We start from the raw sequence: 26,658 nt of genomic DNA on the forward strand, positions 1-26,658 counted from the left end.
GATTTTTTTAGAGATTCTTTAACAGTCTACCTGTGTATTAGTACTGTTTGGACCTTGAAGAAAGGGGTACACCCCAATAGCTGGCCCTAAAATTTTGGATGTTGGTGCAACTAAAGTATCATGGACAGAACTCAGTTTTTGTAATGTGCACAAATATGGCTACAATTACATCAATTGAATTGTATAATCTCCTTTAGATCTGCAAACTAGCTGTTTGTACAGATTGATTTGGTTATTAAAACAGACTTCAACTATTCAAAGTCCCTTGCATAGAGGTTTCCTTTTAACAAAATTAGATAAAGTTTGTCTTTTTCAAGGAATAGAATGCAAAATTCCAAAACGTTTGGCCCAGTCTTTTTCGGTAGTTTAGTTTTAGAGTTGGTCATTTTTCATTTCCCCGTTTTTTCCAACATTTTTCTTTTGAACCGTTCGTTCTCTCATGCTCCTATCTGATGTTCACTTGAGTTCTTTCTCTTGATCTCACTTAGACGTTTTACCACACTCTCCCTCTATCCAACATGGTGTTGATTAAACACATTAATAAAACTTTACTCGGGTTCTTAAATTATCCCCCTCCAAGAGTCCAAATGGAACATTCATTGGCAACCCCAAGACCTCAGGTTAATACAGCAGTCACACCATATGTGCCAAATCATGAAGATCCAGGGAGAGTTTAGGAACCATCTGTAGAAGACTCCACAACATTGCAATGTTTAATGAAGACTCGTACAACCTCATCCCCATAAGGGACTTATTGGCTGAAGGACAGTCAAGGACTGCCATGGTTTCACCATGTGTGTCTGAAGAAGCTTCCGGTTCCTCACAATGCACATGGCCCACAGTGGAGAAAATGGTGCAGGAAGAAGAGGATACAGGAGATGATATACCAGAGGTTTATGGGGTTTCACAGTAACTATAACATTTTGTTTACAATTTTATCTGCATCAATTCAAACTCTCCATTCTTCTGCATTTCTAATGTTTTTCTAATAAAGGATTCAGTATACAAACTGGACCTCGAAGACACGATTACACATGAGAAAAGGAGGACTCTATGAAAGGCATTCTTTGAAAGCACCAATGCTCAAGGAGTTTGCAACATATTTGCATGAAACTTTGGTGATGGAGAACTATAAACAGGAGGTATGAAACCAGTACTCTACTAGATTTGGTTACCAAACTGTTAATGGATCAAAATAAAAACATTTAGCCTAGGTTCAGACTAGTGCGATGCAGGAACCAGCGCCGGTTCCCACATCTCTCCCGCAGGCAGGTCACACCGCCCTCTGCCAACCGCTGTGGGTGTCATTACAATGTTAATGACACCCCCAGAATGGTTCACAGATTGCAGTGCGAACTTTGAACTCACACAGGAATCGGACTGCTGAGAACACCCACGTGATCCGATTCCAGTGCGGGGAAAACACAAGTCCCTGCGCCATTTTCTGTATGAATCCAATGCATACAGTTAATGCATGCGAATACAACTGTATGGCTGACCTCGCATTGCTCAGACATCGCATGTGATCGACACCTATGGTGCGGGTACGAATCGCATGCGATGTCTGAGATCACACTAGTCTGAACCTAGGCTTAAATGCTGAAGAGGTCTTTCCAGGGGAGGGCCTTAGAGTGTGGCTCCACCTACTGGAGACAGAAAAACACGATGTTCACAAGATCAGAACAGAAGCCCCTTTCCTTCAGGCATTTCTTGTGTAGGGTTTCTTTAGGACCCAGGGGTGAGTGAAGGCGGGGTCTGTTTGGGACGTCAGTTTACACATGGGGGTGTTACATAATGGACTGACCCAATGTCCTTGCTTGAAATTCCAATGCTGCATCTGTCCAATGGTGTTCTGTCAGTTGGCGACCCATCAAATTATGTAATGGAAGGAACCTTCCTGTCAGATGAATACTTGCTACACATTTGTAGCAGGTTTGATAATGTGACAGAACACCTGCAGTCACAAGGTGGCAGCGGACATTTTACTACACCCAGCTAAGTCTTTTTTAAATTTCTAAATTTCAGTCATTTTAGCAATAAACTGAGTGGATATAAATGTAGCATGTTGAAATCTGTGAATAGCTGAAAATCTGAACATCTGAAAATAGCTGGATGCCAGCAGTAGGAAGCTGGCAGAGGCCATGATGGTACACCCCGCACTGGTCAGTGCTAAACCTTTAGACTGAAAATATAACATGAAAACAGCATGGCAGATCTCCATATACTATATTGAGTCATATATGATCACTTTATTTGTTAAAGGACTGAAATTCAAGACGTAGCTGGGTGTAGCAAGATGTCCACTGTTGCTTTATGACTGCAGGTGTTCTTTCAGATTAGCAAACCTGCTCATGCACAGTAAGTATTCAGCTGACGGAACGTCGCTCCCGTTACCTAATCTGACGGGTTGCTGATTCTGATGGAACACTGGCTCTAACACTGAGAATCGAGCAAACCCTGCCAATCGCTTGGTTCTCAGAGCTCCCTGAGCAGAGAGCTGGTGACTGTCAGTCACTGCTCTCTGCTCTGCCCCCCTGCTCACTCACTTTAGTGCTGGGCTGTGGAGGGGGCAGAGCAGCCGGCTCAGGTTCTCGGTGGCTCACTGGGAGCCTGAGCCGGGTGCTGGTCCAGGCATGTGGACGGATCCTGACCATATGGTCATGACCCTTCCCGAGCATGGACTGGCTCTGTGACATCAGCCGGCAGCGGGCTTCAGCCCGCTGAAAATGGTCCACAGGAGTGCAGAATGAACTGTGATCCACAGGAGAAGTACAGCCAAATGAGCTTTGACTGTACTTCTCCTTTTAATATGCCAGCCAGATTTTCCAATAAACTTATCAATCTGCTTCTCTGTGCCAACACTGCAGTACACCCTTCATCCAATTTATAATCAATTATGTTTTGTTTTCCCCCTAGGTTGAGGATGTGGTCAGATTCTTATATTTTATGAATCCAAAACGTGTAAACCTACATTTTGTGAAGGACATAGGAAAAGTAAATACATTTATCTCTCTGAAACGTCACCTTAAGAACCGGACCATAAGTGGCTACTTGAAGCACGTGAGACGCTTTGTAACCTATCAGTTAAAGGGAACTGATCTCTCTGTGAAAGATCCTGAACTTTTTCAACATTGTACATTTTTTATGAACATCACCGACGATATACAAAATAGGATAATGAAGCTCGTATCTCGTGAGAATGTCGGTAAAAGGTCATCTAATCTTTGGTTGTGCCGATTATTCTGACTTTGTCATTTCTTAGAACTTCCTGCAATGCTGTACCCTTCACATCAATTACAGGTTTGAAACCTTGATGACTGCCTCCAAAACTCCAACCGAATGCCGCTGGAGGTAGCAAAGGAGACCTTTCTGGAAGCTAATCGGGAAAGCCCAAAATAAATAGAATTTGGAAGTGAGCACCAAGTGTGATATTATATATTACCTGGAAGCAGTTCTGGTGCTTAAGTATCTTCAGAGACCAGGGGTGGTTAAGAACATGACAGTAAGTAAAAAAATGTTACATAGTAGGTAAGGCTGAATAAAGACAAAAGGCCATCCAGGTTAACCTGCACATGTGTCAGTGTCTATATTTCCCATATCCCTGTATGTTGTGTTCTTTAAGATGCACATCCAAGAGTCTCATAAAAATATCCATACTCCCCGCAGCCACCACTAATTGTGGAAGAGATCCACATCCTCACTGCCCTGACAGTGAAAAAAACCTGCACAGTTTAAGGTCAAACCGCTTCTCCTCCAATCTCATTGTGTGTCCTCTTACACTTCCTGAGACTGAATTGTTTTTCTATATGCTGGGATCACCATTGAGGTCTTTGTAAATCGCTATCATATCTCTTCTCAAGCGTTGTTTCTCCAGCGAGAAAAGATTTGGGGTTTGCAGTTGTTCCTCGTAATCGAGGTCCTCCAGTCCCCTTATTAGTTTTGTTGCCCTTCTTTGGACTCTCTCCAGTTCCAGCACATCCTTCCTGAGGACTGGTGACCAGAACTGGACAGAATACTCCACATGTGGCCTAACCAGAGTTTTATTAAGTGGCGGGATTATAGTTTTATCCCCGGAGTATATCTTTTTTTTTTTTTTATGCATGCTAATATTCTGCCGGCTTTGGTAGCTGCAGCTTGGCATTACATGCTATGGCTCAATCTGTCTTCTACTGGAACCACCAGATCTTTCTCCATCCTTGATTCCCCCTAGGGAGTAGTTTGCATTTATGTTTTTTGCCCCCCCCCCCCCCAGTGCATTACTTTACATTTTTTCCACATTAAACCTCATTTGCCATGTATTTGCCCACTCCATTATTTTGTTCAGGTTTTTCTGTAAAATCTCTATATTCTGATAAGTTATTGTCCTGCTTATTTTTGTCATCTGCAAAAACTGAGTCTGAGCTATTTATCCCATTCTCTATATCATTTACTAATAAATAGAATAGAATTGGTCCCAAGACAGAGCCTTGGGGCACCTCACTTACTTACCGCTCCAGACCAGTCTGAGTACACGTTATTTATCACCACACTTTGGACACACCACTGTAACCAGTTTTTTACCTAAGAACAAACATTATGGTCCACGAAGAACAAACCTAGTCCACGTCTTCAGACCTCAGCTTTTAGATTAAGCGCTTATGGGGAATTCTGTTTTGTGCCATTGTTATAAGTTCTCACATCTTCGTAGTGAATTACACCGGAGTCCTGAGCGTCTTCTGGTCTGCTTTCAGGTTTGAATTCAACCAAAACTTCTGACCAAAAACAGTGAAGAGGGGAGCACCGGACCCCTGATGTGATCCGATCCATACGGCAGTGTGACCCCAGACGTACGTTTTCACATTTTCTACCATTTTAGGAATGTTGTTGTGTTTTGTCAGCACTTTTCATCTAATTGATTGGACTACAGAGGACTGTATATATAATATTATTTTCTTTTTACAAAAGAAATTTATATATATATATATATATATATATATATATATATATATATATATATATATATATATATATAATTTTTTTGTACAAAAGTTTTGGCTATACATGTAAGTAAATTAAAAAAAGATGAACGTATTTTTGTTAATGCTTCTTGAACAATGCTGGGTTCATGGCGCTGCTTTCCATACTTTTGAGTAAAAAGAACTATTGGAACTTTTCTGTGGGTAGTTCTCATGCCCAACTCAGACAAGCATTTGCTCCAGTGTTGGTAACATTATTACCGTGTGACAATGTCAGATTAGTTCTTACTACTGCCACTTTAAGAATCTGTTGCTATGACGACAACGATTTCTTCAACATTTTCTGCCATTTCTCAGATTAGTAGATTGGTAATTAGGACCCCCTCTGAGCTGGCATAGACGGGTACATGAGTACTCAGAGCGGGCAGTGCCTTTGTTGGGAAGCTGGCTGGATGTACACAATATAGTGCTGTATCCCTGCCCCCACTTACATGTCAGCTGGGAGATTTCTTGTCCGAAAGATAAATGTAAATGTGATCATGGTGATGTCATAGCCCAAAAAAAGGACAATGCCCATATATGGGAAATGATTTGTCATTAAATGGGCGGAGTGTGATGGAGAACGGAGACTAGTTTCCCATCAGGTCTGCAGAGGACACGTTTGAAAGCCGACATTGGGCTGAATATTAGATATGGATCCTTTTTTTTCTGTGTCTGGCCAATCAAAAGCAAAAATGGAGCTGAAGGTCCCCATCGGGCTCCACCCCCCCCCCCCCCGGTACCAAAGACATTGGCTGCAAGCATGCTCAGTTCTCTTCATATGTATTTCACATATGAGAGACTTTTGGAGTTTCCCGGCAACTACATAGAAATATTTGAGGGATAAATGTCAAGATGAAAATTTGAACCAGAAATTTTACGCAAAAAAAAACCTTCTGCGGGGGATCCACTAAGACATTACTGTGAATACACAAATACCTTTTTTTAATATCTCACATTCTAAATACAATGGAAATATCATCATGTGACATTTCTCTGTGATAACAACATTGTACAAACTCTTTATACATTGTAATGGAATACAGCATCACACTCATATGATTTTATTTGTTTGCTACTTTTCAGGAGTATTTCATTATTCTGCAGACAGTGAGGCTTCTGTTGGCAACTACAAAATGGAACTGTATTCATAGTAATGGCTAGAGAGGTGAAGGCCTGGGAAAAAAAACGGAGATTCAGAAAAAACGTTTTGTTTTTTTTTTTGTTTTTTTTGTTGTTTTTCTAAAATATTAGAAAAATCGAAACAAAAAAAAAAAGTAGAATATTTAATTTTAACATGAGGAATAAAATATTTGAAGACAGGGTGTTCACCTTAAGTTTTTAGAAGTTCCTAATTGTGATGACGGACAGAAAAGAGAATCTGCAGAAGCAGAGAGACGGATAATGAGAATTTCAGAAAATGATTCTGATTAAATGTCCATTGAAACTTTAGTCCCAACTCTCTTCTTAACACTTCCCCCATCTTCAGTTCTTTTTATGAGAATGGGGGTTTTATTTTTATTTAATACTGTGGAGAGGAAATATGACAAATTGTTACTTTTGGTTTTGAAAATTGTTTTGTGGAGGATTTTTGGCTGTTCCACATAAACTAGTAATCAGTTCAGGAGATTGTCGCTCCCTTTGTTACAAATAAATATTATAAAAAGTAAATTCTGTTTGTGATAATTGTTTGGCTACACTATATATTTAATATGCTAGTTGTGATCATTTTATGCCAAGTCAAATTGTCCATAGTCATATTTTATGTTCCTAAAATAACAGAATGACTTCCAATCTTAAAAAGACAAAGTGCTAATGTAGCATTTTTTTCAATTTTTCTGAAAATTTTAGTTTTTCCCCAAAAAACTGTTTTTTTTCCGAGCTTCAGAATTTCCGGAAATGTGACATCTCTAGTAATGACAATGGAAAGCATGCTCAGGAAAGTTCATAGGAGTTGGTTTGCTTAGAAGAGCTGATCCTGCAGACAATGGGGACATCTTGTGGCCTTTCTAAGTAACAACAAGTTCTTATAAATGGTAATCATTCTACAGCGCATGCTTAGATGTATTCATAGGAGTTTGTAAGCGCTCATTGATCTGCAGACAATGCACTTTTTTTTGTATTGGTTTGTAACTACAAAATCAAATAAACGGTTGTGTATTCATAGTAATGATCACACCAGTTCTCATGAGATTGTTTCCTTACAAGAGATCATCCTGCAGGCAATGGGGACATCTTGTGGCCTTTCTAAGCAACAACAAGTTCATGTCAGCTACATTCACAGTAACATACTTACCAACTGTCCTGGATTTCCTGGGATTTGGACTCTTTTCCCAAGTTGATTGTTTCCCTGGAAATGTCCCGAGAAATCCGTTTTTTTACGAATTTTCGCCGCCGCCGCTAGAGGTCCGTCTCCGCCGGCCGCCATTTTTAAGGAGACCAGGAATGGCTGGGTGGCTAGACGAAGCTCCTGCGTCGCCGCCCACCCTGCACCCTGCTCCGCCTCGCCCCGCCTACCCCCCACCCCGCTGCCGGTCTGCTATGGAAAGGTAAGGGAGGGCACCATTGGGGACACCTGATGCTAGGGGGGGCACCGCTGGGGTCTTCTGATGTTAGGGGGGACCGCTGGGGACACCTGATGTTTGGGGGGGCACCGCTGGGGACCTCTGATGTAATGGGGGGCTCCGCTGGGAACATCTGATGTAAGGGGGGCTCCGCGTGGGACACCTGATGTAAGGGGGGCTCCGCTTGGGACACCTGATGTAAGGGGGGCTCCGCTGGGGACATCTGATACAAGGGGGGGCTCTGCTGGGACACGTGATGCAAGGACGGATGGTTGGTGGCAGGTGACACACTCAGGGATCCCACTGATTCGGCATTATGGTGAGTTGAATGATTTCATTTTATATTACAATGTAATAATAGAAATAATGCACTTCAATCATCCTGACATCATAACAACTATGGTGCCGGGATGATTGAAGTGCTAACACCAGGTGTTTGGAGTATCTTTATCTGCTGGTTGTTAAACTTTCTATAATACACATATTTCCATTGTTGTATAGGATCTGGGCCTGCTGTCCCTCCATCCCTCTCCCCCCTTTCCCTCTCCTTGCCTCATTCATTTTAGACTCTAACCACACACCCTTTGAGCCACGCCCAATTAAGATACGCCCACTATTTTGCGTAAACCACGCCCATTTTCTGCACTGTGCCACGCCTACAAATGCATATCCCACCCCCTAATTATAATAAGACTCCGCCTACAGCCAAAAATGTGTCCCTAAAAATTTTTTTTTCAATGTTGGCAACTATGCAGTAATAGTAATCTAGAGAGTGTGCTCAGAAGCATTCATAGGAGTCTGTAAGAGCTCATTAATCTGCAGACAATGTGGGCTTCATTTGTCATTGTTTTTACACTACAATATCAAATAAAAAGGTGTATTCATAGTAATGACAAGCTGGAGCATGCTCAGAGGAGGTCACATGAGATGGTTTACTTACAAGAGCTCATCCTGTAGACTATGGGGACATCTTGTGGCCTTTCTAAGCAACAGCAAGCTAATATAAACTATATTCACAGTAATGGTGATCTTCTAGAGCAGGGGTCTCCAAATTTTCTAAACAGGGGGCCAGTTTACTTTTGGAGGGGGGGGGACTGTGGTCAATGGGAGTAGAAAAGGTCCCAACATCAGTGGAAATAAACAATGGCGTCATCTTTGGTGTCATTGGTAGGAATTGTGCCCCATCGGTGATGTCATTGGGTGAGATTGTGCTCCTGTGTTGGTGGGAGGAGTTGTGCCCCATCATTGGTGTCAGTTGGAGGAGTTGTGCCCCATCATTGGTGTCAGTTGGAGGAATTGTGCCCCATCATTGGTGTCAGTTGGAGGAATTGTGCCCCATCATTGGTGTCATTTTGCCCAGTTGTTGGTGTCTTTGGGAGGAATTGTGTCCCATCGTTGGTATAATTGAAAGGAAGTGTGCCCCTTCACTGGTCTCAGTGTGGGGAGGGGGTATTATGCCCCATTATTGGTATCAGTGGATGACATAGTGCCCCAAGGGCCTGATAAAAGCAAGCAAAGGGCCACATCTGTCCCCCGGACCACAGTTTGGAGACCCCTGTTCTAGAGAATTGCTTCTCAACCTATTTTTAGTCAAGGCATCCTCTAAAGCTATGAACCGTCTCGGGGCACCCCATTCTAAAATGTAAAACATTATTCTAATAGTTTTACATAACACATCGTCATCCACACACGAAGGACACCCAACGTTGGGTGTGATGTATTTTTCCAAATCCACTATACTTTTACACACTGGTACTGACTAGTATTCCAAAGTTTCTCTTCTCCCTCAGTTTTTCTCCATTGCTAATCTAATGTAACCCCAGCGCTTACAGAGAGGGGCAAAGGGAGGATGATTGGTTGTTAGGACTCCGGTGGCTAGAAGGTGGTAATGGTGCACAATGAAAACCTGTGGCTTTATTTCACTATAAGGCAGGCTTGTTCCACCTGCTGGTCTGTATACATTTGTGGTAAATATTTTGCCAGGGCACTCTGGGGGAAAACGGCTGATCTAGAGAACATACTCAGAATCATTCATATCAGTTTGTAAGAGCTTGTGATTCTACAGACAATTGTGGGCTTCTTGCAACTACAAAATGAAATGTGGTCCAGCCTATGGATGGTCCCCAGACTCCCAGCTCCAGGAGGGGCCCCCCGGAGAAGCACTGCCCAAGGACCCCAGACAGAAGAAGTCTTCAGAACCAGGTGCTTGGCAAGTCTGGTTGGGGGGAGGGAACTGAACCCAGGCTCTGAGCGTTAGGTTGGACTTATTGCATACTGTAATAAATAGGGATTGAGAAGCACAGCAGCACTTGTTCTAAGTAACTATGTGAAATAAACACACACCAGAGGGTCTAGAACAAAAAATATAAGTGCATAAAACCAATATGGAATAGATAATAAATCACACAAATAACAAACAAAAAGCAAAAGCCAGGCTGACCATCTAACACACATATAAAATAGACATTTATATATAAACAGATGATATGAAATCAAATATAGAAGAAGAAGATAATACAGATCGTTCTTCATTGCACACAGTCCATGCCACCACCTTCTTCATGACTGTCTGCTTTGGGGTAGAGGGAGGGGGTCCTGCCAGATAGACATCAAGGGGACCCATTCAGCCTAACAGCTGCCCTGGCCAAGTGGTTCCGGCTGGTTGGTTGCACAATGTCACCAACAATGGTAAAGCTTCCCAACACAAGGGTTGCCTAATAATGTTTGAGAGAGTTATGGGCATTGTGGCTCGTCACACCTGGTCCATCTCCTGTGGATCTCGTGCTGTGAAAACACAAAACTGCCCCCCATCTAAGCATTGTAAAGTTTGGGGGTTGTAGCTCCACAGCGCCATGTACAAAGCCATTTAACTTCAAACTAAAAGCTCTTTACTTTTTCTGAAGGCAAACACAAAGAAATGCTTCCAGCAGCAAAACAAAGTGCAACACACAAAAAGTCTGCTTGTCTACAAAAGTACAAAATATAATGAAACCCGGTTCATAGATGGGACTTTACCCCGGGCTCAGCACAGCCCCAGTCTGCCTATTACTCCAAACAGGTGTCTCTCCCCAACTCCTTCTCACACCACCACACCGAATACTACTTTCTGGTTTAAGTGCTGCTTCCCAGAGGCTCCTAGACCTTTGGAGACTGGAGTCCCTGTAGTCAGGGGTGGAGGCCCTTTTGTGAGAATAGAAAAAGAAAATGGGGCGCACTGGTCTAGTGCATTATCCAACCAATTTATTTATTTCTCACCGAAATGTCACTTTAGGGGCTCAAAACCTCTGGTCCCAAATACCTCTCTATTAATACATAGAGGACTGCGAGTCAGTCCTCTCCTTAACATGGCTAACCCAGAAATTCCTCACCCACCTATGGTGACCCCCCGAGTACCCACACTCTTCCCTTAAAGGGATCCTAACTTAAACACTGGTGCCACATAGCACCCCGTTGAGGACCCATCCTTGGCGTCCTGTACAGTGTAAATGTTGGAAAGTAAAGGGTTAAAAACAATATGCACTCGCTCTGTAAAAGAGGGAATTGGACATTTGGTCATGCTCAGAGAAGGGTCACCTTAGAGGACTGCATAGTTCAGCAGACAAGCGGATGGATCCTACAGAGTTAATCGCTTGTCTATAGAACATGGATGAGGTTTTCACTTTTTCCAGCTGAGCTCCACATTCCATGAACGGTGACACCCGCGGTGAAGGACAATGACTCTGCGAGCCAAGAGCTGTATCGGGGTCACTCCCGTCATACTCGTGCAGCGCCAAGTCATCCTCCCACAACACGCTCACTTACACACTTGTCTCCAAGCTGCTAGTGAGAAAATAGAACGCTATACAGCTGTCAGTGTGGAACATAAAAACCTCTGTGACTTCTGGGGCACAAGGTGTGGTCTTGTGAGGTTGAAGCTGCCTCCCTAGATGGGAAGCAGACAGGGAGGATGACGTTTCTCATTGGATGAAGTTTCTGACTGAAGGACCTCAAATAACTGCGCATGCCAAACTGGAGGTGCTTTCAAAAAAGAGTTAAGGGAAATTGTAAGGGCTCCATCATGGAGAAAGGTGGGGCCTTGTGGGTGCCAAGCTGCCTCCTTTGATGGGAAGCAGGCTGTATCTTCTCATTGGAGGAGTGGGAGTAGCTGTCCATTGTTAGCTCCATGCCCCAGTAATAAAAAAATGAAGCAATCTTACTCAGATGGAAAGTGATTGTGGGAAAAGAAGCCCCTGACTACAGGACTGCAATTATCTATTTGTGCCAAGCCAGCCATACTATCCAAAAAGAGTTATGGGAAATTTTCAGGCTGTTTAATGGAGAAAAATATTCCTTGTGAGTGTAAAACTGGCTTCCTAGATGGGAAGAAGCAGATAGGGAGGATGAAGCTCCTGACTAAAGAACTACAATTAGCTATGCGCACCAAGCTGGACATCTTATGAAAATGCATACCTCCCAACCGTCCCGTGACTTTCCCGCATGCAGATGTTTGTCCCGCTATCCCGCTGTAAGGGTTGTTTGTCCCGCATAATTATGTTGCTTATGTTGTATATGGACTTGTGGCTAGATAGGACCTGCAGCAGTGTAAACAGCCACGGATTGGGAAACCAGCTGGATGTGCAGTGTGCAGTTCCAATGACAGACATCACCTGTCAGATCCAAGATGTGATGTCGGGTATGGGCGGGACTGCAACTCAGACCCGCCCCCTCTCTCAAATAACCAGTGTAATGAAAGAGCGGCTCCCATTGTACATCATAACATGGAGTGCTCCTCCCCCTCCTTATCACATCCACACACTACACTTCCCCATTCATCGCTTAGACAGAAGACAGCGGCCCCTCCCCTCTCGCACATTTGATCTAAGCCCCTCCCCCTAGGTCCTTTCCAGCATGAGCAGCTTCTGTTAGTACTATGCACACGGAGAACACTGGAGGTGAATGTGAGGTGAGAGGAGGCTAAACTCTGATTGGTTGGTGGGGTATCTAAGCCATTCACAGGAGGGAATACAGGTCCCAGCATGTCAGCTGCTTTCTGAGGAGGTTTGTGTGTCTGCAGCCTTGATGTTTATGATTGTGCTATCACTATGTGCAGTGCTAAGGATATCACTTCCTGGGTATTACATGCTGTGTGAGGTTCCATCTACTCACTGTGCTGGTGGGGGGGAAATGAGGTGTCAGGCTGGTCTCCCCCTCAGCTCTCTGTATGTATTGGTGAGATCTCTCTCTGCAGATTGGATCTGTCCAGTGTGTGGGCTCTGGGGCCCCCTACAGGAGATCTGAGAGGAGGATCAGTCACCTAGGGGTGTCGGGCAGTAAAGAGAACCTGTCATCGTCCATTCAGATCAAAGTAGAAGGTAAGTACTACAGCTGAGTACCTCCATTGCTGACACCATCCCTGCACTCTCCTGCCATCTGTCTGTCTTGTTATTTAAATAATAGTACTGAGGTTTGTATGTGTCTGTGAGACTCTATCTTGTGGCACAGCAATTAAAGCCTATTTTAGAGGTACAAGGAAACCTGGGTTTTGTTTAACCACACCCATTAAACCCCTCCCACTGTTAAGAGTTTGACCACACCCAGTTTTCCCACAGTGCACGTAGTGCGCTATCTGTCGCTTCCTCCCTAAAGTGTCCCTCATTCTGAAGTTCAAAAGTTGGGAGGTATGAAAATGGGTTAAGGGAAATTTTCAGGATGTTTCCTGGCCAAAAATAGTCCTTGAGTGTGAAACTGGCTTCCTAGATGGGAAGAAACAGGTGGAGAGAATGAAGCTTCTGACTAGAGGACTGGAATTACCTGCACTTTGATAGCTGTCTGTACTATCAATAAAGAGCTGAGGGATACTGTAAGGAGGCTTCATTGAGAAATGTGGGGTCTTGTGAATGCAAAGCTGCCTCCCTTGATGGGAAGGAGGAAAGGAGGATGTAGCTTCTCATTGTTTGCTTTATGCCCCAGTAAATAAGTGCTGATGGAAGGTATACAATTGTTCCCTTAACTGGAGTTCAGTTCTTCAGTGTTCTTCCTGTGAGGCTGGTCCCTGCCTGATCCTTGTTTCTGGACCTGCTCCTGAGTACTTCTCTTGTACCTTCATCTGTGACCAGCTCCCTGTACCCTGCACCCTGTTCCCTTCTTCCTGCTCCCTGTACCCTGCACCCTGTTCCCTTCTTCCAGCTCCCTGTACTCTGCACCCTGTTCCCTTCTTCCAGCTCCCAGTACCCTGCACCCTGTTCCCTTCTTCCAGCTCCCAGTACCCTGCACCCTGTTCCCTTCTTCCAGCTCCCTGTACCCTGCACCCTGTTCCCTTCTTCCAGCTCCCTGTACCCTGCACCCTGTTCCCTTCTTCCAGCTCCGTGTACCCTGCACCCTGTTCCCTTCTTCCAGCTCCCTGTACCCTGCACCCTGTTCCCTTCTTCCAGCTCCCTGTACCCTGCACCCTGTTCCCTTCTTCCAGCTCCCTGTACCCTGCACCCTGTTCCCTTCTTCCAGCTCCGTGTACCCTGCACCCTGTTCCCTTCTTCCAGCTCCCTGTACCCTGCACCCTGTTCCCTTCTTCCAGCTCCCTGTACCCTGCACCCTGTTCCCTTCTTCCAGCTCCCTGTACCCTGTTCCCTTCTTCCAGCTCCCTGTACCCTGTTCCCTTCTTCCAGCTCCCTGTACCCTGCACCCTGTTCCCTTCTTCCAGCTCCCTGTACCCTGCACCCTGTTCCCTTCTTCCCGCTCCCTGTACCCTGCACCCTGTTCCCTTCTTCCAGCTCCCTGTACCCTGTTCCCTTCTTCCAGCTCCCTGTACCCTGCACCCTGTTCCCTTCTTCCAGCTCCCTGTACCCTGCACCCTGTTCCCTTCTTCCAGCTCCCTGTACCCTGCACCCTGTTCCCTTCTTCCAGCTCCCTGTACCCTGCACCCTGTTCCCTTCTTCCAGCTCCCTGTACCCTGCACCCTGTTCCCTTCTTCCAGCTCCCTGTACCCTGCACCCTGTTCCCTTCTTCCAGCTCCCTGTACCCTGCACCCTGTTCCCTTCTTCCAGCTCCCTGTACCCTGCACCCTGTTCCCTTCTTCCAGCTCCCTGTACCCTGCACCCTGTTCCCTTCTTCCAGCTCCCTGTACCCTGCACCCTGTTCCCTTCTTCCAGCTCCCTGTACCCTGCACCCTGTTCCCTTCTTCCAGCTCCCTGTACCCTGCACCCTGTTCCCTTCTTCCAGCTCCCTGTACTCTGCACCCTGTTCCCTTCTTCCCGCTCCCAGTACCTTGCTCCCTGATACCCCTGTTTATTGTCCAGTTGTGACCTACATAGCCAGTTATTTGGGTTGCTGCGATTTCATGTTTCAGTGTCACTTATATTGTTGATGGTTTACTGGTGTTGGTGTCAGAATTGTGTTATTTGTCCTAATAAACCTCATTTAACTTCTTTCAGCCTACGGGCTTAAGGGTCAATGGTCAGCCTGGCGAGTGAAGGGGAGGCTGGAGGGGAGCCTTGAGTCAAGGGCAGGCAGGCCAAGGGGCTTGGTGCAGTGGTGTAGTGTGGGTTGTCAGCACCCGGGGCAAGGCAAGTAATCCCCCCCCCCTAACCTGTGGACTTCTAGCACTCCCCGAGTCCCTTCCAATACAATAGTACTGACCTACCTGATTCCTATACTGACCACTACACTTTACTGTCCACTACACTATACTGATAACTATACTACACTACACTGACCTCCATACTAAACTACACTACACTGACCACTATACTAACCACTATACTATACCACACTAACCACTGTACTGTCCACTATACTGACCACTATACTACACTGCACTGACCACTCTACTACACTGTCCACTATACTACATGACACTATACTGACCACCATAATACACTACACTGTCCACTATACTACACTGTCCACTATACTACACTGTCCACCATACTACACTACACTGTCCACCATACTACACTACACTGACCACCACACTATACTACACTGATCACTACACTATACTAACCACTATACTACACTAACCACTATACTGTCCACTATACTGTCCACCATACTACACTACACTGACCACCATACTACACTGACCACTATACTACACTGACCACTACACCATACTGACCACTTTACTAACCACTATACTGACCTCCATACTATACTACACTACACTGACCTCTATACTGTCCACTATATTACACCATACTGACCACTATACTGACCACCATACTATACTACACTGACCCCTATACTACACTATACTGACCCCTATACTACACTATACTGCCCACTATACTGTCCACTATACTGACCACTATACTACACAGCCTACACTATACTGTCCTGCCTACACTCTCTCTCTCCCACCCATCCCCCCCACCGGGGTCAGTAACATGTCTCTCAGGAGGGAGTCTCACTCACCTTCTTGTCCTGCATCAGTCCTGAGGAGGAGGAGAGGACGGCTGTGGCTCACATTGTTTTTCTCTCCCCTGTGCTCTGCCTTCTTGACTTGTTCAGTGTCCAGCGCACTGTGATTGGGCGTATGGGGGGATCATGTGAGGAGGCGGGACTTCAGGAGCGATTGAGGACAGGCCAGCCCTACACCTCACATGACCCCCATACGCCCAATCACAGGGCGCCGGACACCTAACATGGCGGCCGGAGCGCGGGGGACACAGGAACCTGAAATTAGGAGGAGGCAGCCAGTGACACATACTGGCACCCCTCTAAATGTCGCGCCTGGGGCCACAGCACCCCCTGCACCCCCCATGCTACACCACTGGCTTGGAGTCAAGGGCAGGAAGCACCGAGAGGCTCCCCGATACCCCTGTATATTGTGCCAGTTCTGACCTACATAGCCAGTTAGGTTGTTATTTGGGTTGCTGCGATTTCATGTTTCAGTGTCACTTATATTGTTGATGGTTTACTGGTGTTGGTGTCAGAATTGTGTTATTTGTCCTAATAAACCTCATTTACCTTCTTTCAGCCTGATTCATGATATCTTAAGGTACAGCCTACCAATCAGGTCATCCTTGCTGGATACCTCCATGTGGTATCCCTGAGAGACGCTAAAGTGCTCGGGTTTGACTTGAAGAAAGGGTGGCATCCCTACCCAAGATGGCAGAAAGGGGGCCTGCTGCAGGACATGTGAAAGGGTCCTTCTGTGGGTCCGTAATAAAGGGCCCCATGACAGGAGTAAAGGGATTGGTGGAAAGGTCCCTGGTGTCCGAGGTCAGGGGGGCCTTTCATGGGGTCTCGGCACTGAAGGTTCTAGACTAGCTACTCCTCTGGATGTGGGGAATGAAGATCCTCACTCCACACCAGGAACCTTAGGGCTGCATGGCAGTAGTGCTGATCACAAAGATACTGTACTGCCCCAAATCCTGAGTCCTTTCTGGTTCTGGAAGAGATCAAATATTTTAGAGTCTTCTGGCTTTCAAGATATAAGACTTTTTTTCAGTTTTTTTTTGGTGACAGGTTCTCTTTAATGTCCTATACATTACAAGTGCTATTTATACTCCTATACATGACATGTTCTCTTTATTCTCCCTAGGTGACAGCTCACCTTTATGCTCCCAAATGTTCCGGGTTCATATTATTATACTATACTACCATTATAGGTTTTGTATACTCTCCCATGTATGATGTCTCCCGTTCATATCATTCCAATACAATATACAGAAGGTTATCTTTATTCTAAAATTAATGAAAGTTCATCTTTATACTTCTGTACACAATATATCTTCATGTCCAGGTGAAATCCACAAGCCATCGGCAAACAGTTTTCATCTTCTGCAAGTATGAAAGAAAAGATATATATATTATTTTTTCCCCAAATATATTTATTGATTATTTTTGATCAGGCAGTAAAAGTAGATTAGACATTAGCAAAAACATACAGAAAAGCAATGAGTGGTTGTGTAATCACTAAACATAAGGAATAGTTACACTAAATAAGGAACAGTAAATAATATTTTATAATACATGCGATCAACCAAAAATATAAATGTAACATTTTTATGAACTAAATGACAAAATGAACCAAACCCTCTAAACACAAAATGATAAATCATACAGATGTAATTTTATACTGACCAGTTCAGGACTTGATAACATTTCATCAATCTTTAAAAAAAGTATTTGAGTCTTTTCTAGTGCTTACAACACAATCAAATGAAAGTTAATACAACAGTGACATCTAGTGGCTGCTATTTGAAATGACAACTAAAACCAACTCCTTTATGACACCTGGTGGCTGTTTGTACCTCTGCAGCCAGGAATGCGAACATTTCAATTAAAAATTCCTTGTGCAAACGCCGGACGGCGCAACAATTTGTGACTGGGCCAAAAAATGATATCACACCCTTGTCTACATTTGCGCGATATCGAGCTTCTCCCTACGTGTCTCACAGAGGCGCGTCCATGCGCTGTATTCAGTTCACGATGATGACTGCATAGGGACCGCTATCACAGGCGCCAGAAGGAAGATTACGGTGCCTGAGGTAAAGGGACCAGGCGAGGTTCCTTGTGGTAAAGCCGCAAAGGAGAAAAAAGCAAAACGCGGGCAAACAGTGAAACTGTGGTGGGCGACGCTCCTCTTGGCGGTCGCCCGGTCGTTCGCACATATTTTAAATGTCTCATTTTCGAGGTATGGAGGCTCGGGTAGACAACCCAGGGCATTCCGCAAGAGGCGGAGTCTGTGGCTCCTCCATACACAAAAAATACCAGAAGAGTCAAATCGGAGAGTCAGCATGGTATAGTATGGCATTGTGACCGATGGCGTCGGCGGACAATCTGCTGAGATTCTCAGATTTGCCTGAAAATGAGTTTCTATTTTACTTCCCAATATTCTCTATGGGCGTTCCCTTCTGTCATTCCATAGAAAACAATAATAATCCCACTTCATCTCAATATTAAATATCCCCACTGACTATGGAGAGGATGTCGGGATGTATTGGATATGGGGACATACTACAAGGAATGACAGAAAGGAACGTCCATAGAGAATAATGGAAGAATAGATTTCAGTTGGTCACAGAACCATTAGACCCCTTTCACACTTGTGTGACTTGGGACTGTAGGTTGGGTTCTTATCTCATCCCTTAATCCTGAACACATATGAATTACTCCGGTTCTGAGGATAATTTAATGCAGATAAGGCACCAAGTGAGTTTAATTACCACCTTAATCATCCACAGAACCCGTGTAATTATTATGTGTTGGGGTTTAAAGGGATGAGGTGACAACCCTAGTGCAAAGTCACATGACAAGTGGTCCCCCATGATCTCCAATGAGCACCGCTCATATCTGTGCGACTTCAGATTAGTCCCTGCACTACTTTGGTCAGACTTTGATGTGACTGGAGGTCCATAGACCCAACATTACACAGGCATTGCTTCAAGTCATGTGACTTACATCAGAGGTTCTCATCTCCTGTCCTCAGGACCCACCAACAGGCCAGGTCTGCAAGATAACTGAAACACATCACAGGTGATATCATTTGCTGCTCAGTGATTGCAGTATTCTAGTCTGCATCTCCCCCAAGGTAATACTTAAAATCTGGCCTGTTAGTGGGTCCTGAGGACAGGAGATGACCTAGATCAGTGCTTCTCAACCCTGTCCTCAAGTACCCCCAACAGGCCATGTTTGCAGGTTTTCCTTTATCTTGCACAGGTGCTTTAAATCAGAGTGAATGGTTTGGTATTTTGGAGAGATATTTTATCTAAGAGAAATTCCCAAAACATGATGTCCTGTTGGGGGTACTTGAGGACTGAGGTTGAGAACCACTTCCATACAGGTCATACGAGTGTGAAAGGGGCCTTAGTCCTACCAAATATATCCTTACATGACATCCTCTCCATATTCACTGGTGATCTTTAATATTGGGATTATTTGGGATTATTATTGTTTTCAATGGAATGATGAGGATGAAGGACAGAAGGGAATGTCCATAGAGTATAATGGGATGTAAAATACTCATTTGCAGACAAATCTGAGACGCTCAGCATTTTATCCTTTCCCACAGGTGTTCCCCAAGTAGAGGAGCGGATTATAAGATTGGGATTATTTGGGATTATTATTGTTTTCTATGGAATGACAGATAAATGATAGAAAGGAATGTCCATAAAGTATAATGGGAAGATGTGACCCGGAGTCAGAACCATTCACCGTACCCAATACATCCTCCCCCGACATCCTCTCCATAGTCAGTGGGGATCTTCAAAACAGAGAGGAATTGGATAATAATTGTTTTCTAAGGAATGAAAGAATGAAATGTCCATAGAGTATAATGTATATCAACTTTTCTTGTAGACAAATCTGAAAGATATAAGAAGTAAAGGGACATGTATCCCTTCTGAGACCACGGCCTCATTCAGAGGCTTTGTCTTTATATAATAACACACACATGGGTAGTGGCGCAGCCTATTAGGTGTTTTTAAATAAAACAAAAGTCCATCTAAAAGTCCTTTGATCTAATCAGCTCTGTGTAAAGGAACAGAACAGTCCACTGTATCAGGGCCAGCCTTGCAGGGGAAGTGGAAGAAGACTCCAGACATGCAGAAAAAGAGAGAGAAGACACAGGCGCCTATGTAATCAGGCACATATGGATCCAATGAACCATGCTAACGTCCGTCCAGGCTGTGTGTTTGACCCTCGCCTCCCATATCCAGATGGTGTTGTTGGAAGTCCTGGCCAGCAAAATACTGTGGCGCTTAAGCGGGATCCAAACTGAGGCTTGGAGCACAGCTGAGGTCCGATGGAGAGGGCTGGACCGCAGCGCTGGGCGTGATGTTGTCACTGGCGTGCTTGCGACACGTTTCAGGGCATGCGCACTGGGGAGATGTACACAGTGCAACCTCCTTTGTCAAGCTGGGAAAAGCCTTTTATGTGCCTTGTAGACGCTGCCATCTAGTGGAGAGAGTTAATTAATACTAATACTAGTATATAAACAATATATGTGTCCATATATACAGTATCTCACAAAAGTCAGTACGCCCCTCAGTCACATTTTTGTAAATATTTGATTCTATCTTTTCATGTGACAACACTGAAGAAATGACACTTGTCTACAATGTAAAGTAGTGAGTGTACAGCTTGTATAACAGTGTAAATTTGCTGTCCCTTCAAATTAACTCAACACACAGCCATTAATGTCTAAATCGCTGGCAACAAAAGTCAGTACACCCCTAAGTGAAAATGTCCAAATTGGGCCCAAAGTGTCAATAATTTGTGTGGCCTCCATTATTTTCCAGCACTGCCTTAACCCTCTTGGGCATGGAGTTTTACCAGAGCTTCACAGGTTGTCACTGGAGTCTTCTTCCACTCCTCCATGATGACATCACAGAGCTGGTGGATGTTGGAGACCTTGCGCTCCTCCACCTTCCATTTGAGGATGTCCCACAGATGCTCAGTAGGGTTTAGGTCTGGAGACATGCTTGGCCAGTCCATCACCTTTACCCTCAGCTTCTTTAGCAAGGCAGTGGTGGTCTTGGAGGTGTGTTTGGGGTGGTTATCATGTTGGAATATTGCCCTGCGGTCCAGTCTCTGAAGGGAGGGGATCATGCTCTTCTTCAGTATGTCACAGTACATGTTGGCATTCATGGTTCCCTCAATGATCTGTAGCTCCCCAGTGCCGGCACAACTCATGCATCCCCAGACCATGACACTCCCACCACCATGCTTGACTGTAGGCAAGACACACTTGTCTTTGTCCTCCTCACCTGGTTGCCGCCACACACGCTTCTCACCATCTGAACCAAATACGTTTATCTTGGTCTCATCAGACCACAGAACATGGTTCCAGTAATCCATGTCCTTAGTCTGCTTGTCTTCAGCAAACTGTTTGCGGTCTTTCTTGTGCATCATCTTTAGAAGAGGCTTCCTTCTGGGAGAACAGCCACGCAGACCAATTTGATGCAGTGTGCGGTGTATGGTCTGAGCACTGACAGGCTGACCCCCCCCCACCCCTACAACCTCTGCAGCAATGCTGGCAGGACTCGTACGTCTATTTCCCAAAGACAACCTCTGGATATGATGCTGAGCACGTGACCTCAACTTCTTTGGTGGACCATGGTGAGGCCTGTTCGGAGTGGAACCTGTCCTGTTATACCGCTGTATGGTCTTGGCCACCGTGCTGCAGCTCAGTTTCAGGGTCTTGGAAATCTTCTTATAGTCTAGGCCATCTTTATGTAGAGCAACAATTCTTTTTTTTCAGATCCTCAGAGAGTTCTTTCCATGAGGTGCCATGTTGAACTTCCAGTGACCAGTATGAGAGAGTGAGAGCGATAACACCAAATTTAACACACCTGCTCCCCATTCACACCTGAGACCTTGTAACACTAACGAGTCACATGACACCGGGGAGGGAAAATGGCTAATTGGGCCAAATTTGGAGATTTTCACTTGGGAGTGTACTCACTTTTGTTGCCAGCAGTTTAGACATTAATGGCTGTGTGTTGAGTTATTTTGAGGGGACAGCAAATTTACACTGTTATACAAGCTGTACACTCACTACTTTACATTGTAGCAAAGTGTCATTTCTTCAGTGTTGTCACAGGAAAAGATAGAAGAAAAGATTTACATAAATGTGAGGGGTGTACTTACTTTTGTGAGATACTGTATTATCTGTGTTCTTCTGTATAAAAGTTCCTATGACTACGTGTCTCAGCCCCTCCCTGTGTAGGAATGTACAGAACTGGTTATAATGAGTGTCAGATACTTTCAGTTTCATTTCTCTCTTCTGCTCTCAGCGATGGCGTCTGCTGATCTGAGGAAGGAGCTGGAATGTTCCGTCTGTCTGAACATTTATACAGATCCTGTAACCCTGAAATGTGGACATAACTTCTGCCGGGACTGTATTGGTCGTGTGTGGGATACACAGGAGGGGTCTGGAGGTTATTCCTGTCCTGAATGTAGAGAAGAGTTCCAGGATCGGCCTGCACTGCACAGGAACATAACACTACGGAACATAGTGGAGAATTTCCTGTCCACCCATCCAGATCGGGAGGAGTCCGGGGTCTTCTGTACTTACTGTATTCACACTCCTGTACCTGCTGTGATATCCTGTCTGCATTGTGAAGCTTCTCTGTGTGACAATCACCTGAGAGTCCACAGCAAGTCACCAGAACACGTCTTATGTGACCTCACCACTTCCCTGGAGAACAGGAAATGCTCCGTCCATAAGAAGATCCTGGAGTATTACTGCACTGAGGACTCCACCTCTATCTGTGTGTCCTGCAGGCTGGATGGAGAACATCGGGGACACCAGGTGGAGACTCTGGATGAGGCCTCTGAGATGAAGAAGAAGAAACTGAGGAATGTTCTGCAGAAACTGATGACAGAGAGAGAGGAGATGGAGAAAAGAGTCCAGAGTCTGCAGGAACACAGGAGGAAAGTACAAGGAGAAGCAGATGATGAAACAGAGAGAGTCACTGTCCTGTTCAGAGACCTCAGGAGACGTCTGGAAGATCTGGAGAAGAGAGTCCTGAGGGAAATCTCCGGGCAGGCAGAGCGGATCTCCGGGATAATCAATGATCTGGTCCAGGATCTGGAAATAAAGAAGGAGGATCTGTCCAGGAAGATGGGGGACATTGAGGAGCTGTGTAACATGACGGATCCACTGACTGTCCTACAGGAATCAGACACAGGTGACTTGTGTGATACTGAGGATGGAGATGATGAGGACAGAGAGAGACATGATAAACTCCTCCATGATGGAGGGGATCTGGATGTGGGGGGGATCTCACACACATTACACACAGGTTTATCTGATATCATGTCTCAGGTAAATGTAGAGAGGGGGGTTACAGACATATTACTGGATGTGAGGACAGCTGGTAATTATCTACATATATCAGATGACAGGAAATCTGTATCCGAGTCATCATCACCTCAGAATCGCCCAGAAACACCAGAGAGGTTTCAGGATTATCAGGTGATGAGCAGTCAGAGGTTCTCCTCAGGGAGACATTACTGGGAAGTGGATGTCGGGGGGTCTGGATGGTGGAGAGTCGGGATGTGTTACCCCAGTATAGAGAGGAGAGGAGATCAGTCACGGATTGGATGGAATAAGAAGTCCTGGTGTTTGCAGAGGTGGGATAATCAGTACTCAGTGAGACATGACAGTAATAAGACCCCATTACCCGGCGATGTCTCCAGTAGGAGAGTCAGGATAGATCTGGATTATGAGGCCGGGCGGATCTCCTTTTATGATCTGTGTGACCCGATCCGACATCTCCACACCTTCACCACCACCTTCACTGAGCCCCTCCATGCTGGGGTATATGTAGGGGGGGGATGGGGAGGTTGTATAAAGATATGTGGGGGGAATCGGAAGTGAGAGATCTGCCCGGAGACATCACAAGGTGGATTATCTGATTGGTGATTGGTGGAATACTCATCCAATAGGAGGAAGCAGAGGACAGGAAACATGAGTGATTTATTTATAAAGCTGCAGGTTCCGGGGCCGTCATCTTCATCCTAAACCTCACTTCACTACCTAGTGTGTCACTGACCAGGAACAAGCATGCAGGAGGTCAGATTGTTCAGCCTTCACTGGCTGCATGCTTGTTCTGGGTCAGTGACACACTACATAGTGTAGCCAGGATCAGGATGACGGCCCTGGGGTCTCCACCATCACTGTCTATCTATAGAAGAAAGGGGTATTTTCAGCTTTGGATGGAGTGGGGGAGGATTAGAACCTCTGTCAGATCTTTATTTCTGCTATCTGGCGCTCCATTAGAGAGATTTCCTCTCACTTCCTGTTCCTGTGACAACATTTCCCCAGACAGGAAGTGAGGGGAACTCTCCAACAGCAACACAGACAGAAATAAAAATCCTTTTCTTTAGTAGAGTAGGGGAAGGATTAGAACCCCTGTCAGATCTTTATTTCTGTCTGTGTCCCTGTTGTAGATTTTCCTTCATTTCCTGTCTGATAAAACGTTGTCACCAGGACAGGAAGTGAGGGGAAATCTCTCTAATGGAGCCCCGGATAGCAGTAAAAACCTGACAGGGGTTCTAATCCTCCCCCACTCCATCCAAATCTAGAACAATAGGATTTGTCTAGACACACACTTTAATATCCACAATGAGAATTCCGACATTTCTGTCCTCACAGGTTCCTTTACATGACCAATCCATGGATCTGTGATTGCTCCTCCCCCTCACTGTGATTGGCTGTGATGATTATCACTATGAATACAGCCAGTGCTAGTCTTGTTCCTATTGGTTATGATGTGGAGGGGGTGGAGATTGTGGTGTGGGTGTGGTAATGTGGACAGGTGACGGGGGAGGGGTATACAGTCTCAGGAAGTGGAAATCCTCGGCTCTGTATATGGGAATATTGATCAATGATTGGATATAGATATAACAATCAGACAGATTGGACTATTACTAGTATAGCACAGACCCGAGACTGGTCCTGCTGCTTGGTCCCAGGTTCTATTCCCTGATAGGCCCAGAGCAGCCAGGCACAACGCATTTCCTCCATCAAGTCATAGATCAGGCCTTGGATGTCCTTTTGTAGTTTATTTGCTTAAAAAACTGTGATGGGGGAGGGGAAGTTTTAGGATACTCCAAAATGTCTAATAAACTGTAATGAAGGACAGACATGTGCAATTCGTTTTGTTCCAAATTCGTTTTTAATGAATTTTGATAAATGTGTTTATTTCAACATTTCCGAATTTCCAAATTTTACAATTTCCGAATTCCGAATTTCTGAAATTTAAAAATTCGAAATTCGGAAATTGGAAGATTTTAAAATTTGGAAATTTGTAAATTCGAAAATAAGAATGAAGAAAAAAAAAATCTGAGAATTCAAAAACCAGAAAAAATTTCCTTTCAAATTTGTCTGTTTGTGATCGTAACGAATACAAATTTATCCGAAGTTACGAATTATCTTAACGAATGTCGTATCTGAGAGAATGGAACGTAACGATATAATAATAATACATAACAATAATAAAACCTTTTTATTATTATTATTATTTATTTATTTATTATTAATTTGTTTAGATGCGGCATTTATTATTTCGCATAATTCGTAACTTCAGATAAATTTGTATTTGTTACGATCACAAACAGCCAAATTTGAAAGGAAATTGAAAACACTTATAATTTAATAGTTGGTTGTTGTTAGTTTTCTGGCCATACAATATACGAAAAATCGGCTGAACCCATTTTCGAAAAACGAACGTTCGGCCGTCACCGCAAACGATTGTGCCATCATGTAATGACCGATAAATCGTTCAGTGGACATAAATAAATGATTTTTGATAATAATGTTCTGATAAAGAATTGTAGAATTGTGTTGGGTTTCCGATCCTGAGAGTTGAATATTAGTTTAGGGGATAATAACTGCAGTATGATATGTATATTGTGTGTGAGGTTTATCACAGGAATAAGAAATGGGTGTGGTGTGGAGCTCTGTGTGTTTTATATGGAATTAGCGTGTAGTCGAGGAGTTTGAGATATAAATTTGATCGATGGAAGAGGTGGTATAGATCGGGGTGAGACAACCTCAGCCCTCCAGCTGTGGTGAGACTACAAATCCCATCATGCCTCTGCCTCTAGGAGTCATGCCTGTGATTGTCGGGGTCTTGCGATGTCTCATGGGACTTGTAGTCTCACCACAGCTGGAGGGCGGAGGTTGCCTCCCCCTGGTATAGATGATCGATGGGGGCAGGACCCAGGTCCCCAAACCCTTTTTATGACAATAACTTGCATATAAGCCTTTAAAATTAGCACTTTTGATTATTCATGTTCGTGTCCCATAGACTTTAACGGTGTTCGCGTGTTCGAACAAACTTTTTTCATGTTCGCATGTTCTGGTGCGAACCGAACAGGGGGGTGTTCGGCTCATCCCTACCTCTCACATGTGTACAGATAGAGATAGTGGCGCTAATGTATATTTGTAAAGATATGAGTCAAAACAGCATGATACCGGTGACACTCTAATTCTATACAAAAAACAGTAATAAAGATAGGAATATAACACCCCGTGAAAAGTGTCAGTATAAAGATAAAAACATTACAAAAATCATAAACTGTGAAAAGTCCATGGAAGAAGTTCACATGACAAAAATCCAGCACACCAGTAGTTTTTCAATCTTTCTATATGATAGATCTTCTACTCT

General features: G+C 44.5%; 1 protein-coding gene across 1 annotated transcript in view; it reads left to right on the top strand.

Annotated features, from left to right (window-relative positions):
• LOC141129008 (uncharacterized) overlaps window positions 1-24,194 on the top strand; it is a 57,945-nt gene extending 33,751 nt beyond the window's left edge. Inside the window, exons 3-5 of the mRNA XM_073616731.1 lie at window positions 995-1,142; window positions 2,917-3,060; window positions 22,209-24,194. Of these exons, the coding sequence (XP_073472832.1) occupies window positions 995-1,142; window positions 2,917-3,060; window positions 22,209-23,864 (1,948 nt within the window). The 3' untranslated portion in view covers window positions 23,865-24,194. The remainder of the gene's footprint in view (window positions 1-994; window positions 1,143-2,916; window positions 3,061-22,208) is intronic.
• The last annotated feature ends 2,464 nt before the right edge of the window (window positions 24,195-26,658 follow it).

Source organism: Aquarana catesbeiana, linkage group LG01 (assembly GCF_042186555.1).
Source record: "Aquarana catesbeiana isolate 2022-GZ linkage group LG01, ASM4218655v1, whole genome shotgun sequence".
In the NCBI taxonomy this organism is placed as follows: domain Eukaryota; kingdom Metazoa; phylum Chordata; class Amphibia; order Anura; family Ranidae; genus Aquarana; species Aquarana catesbeiana.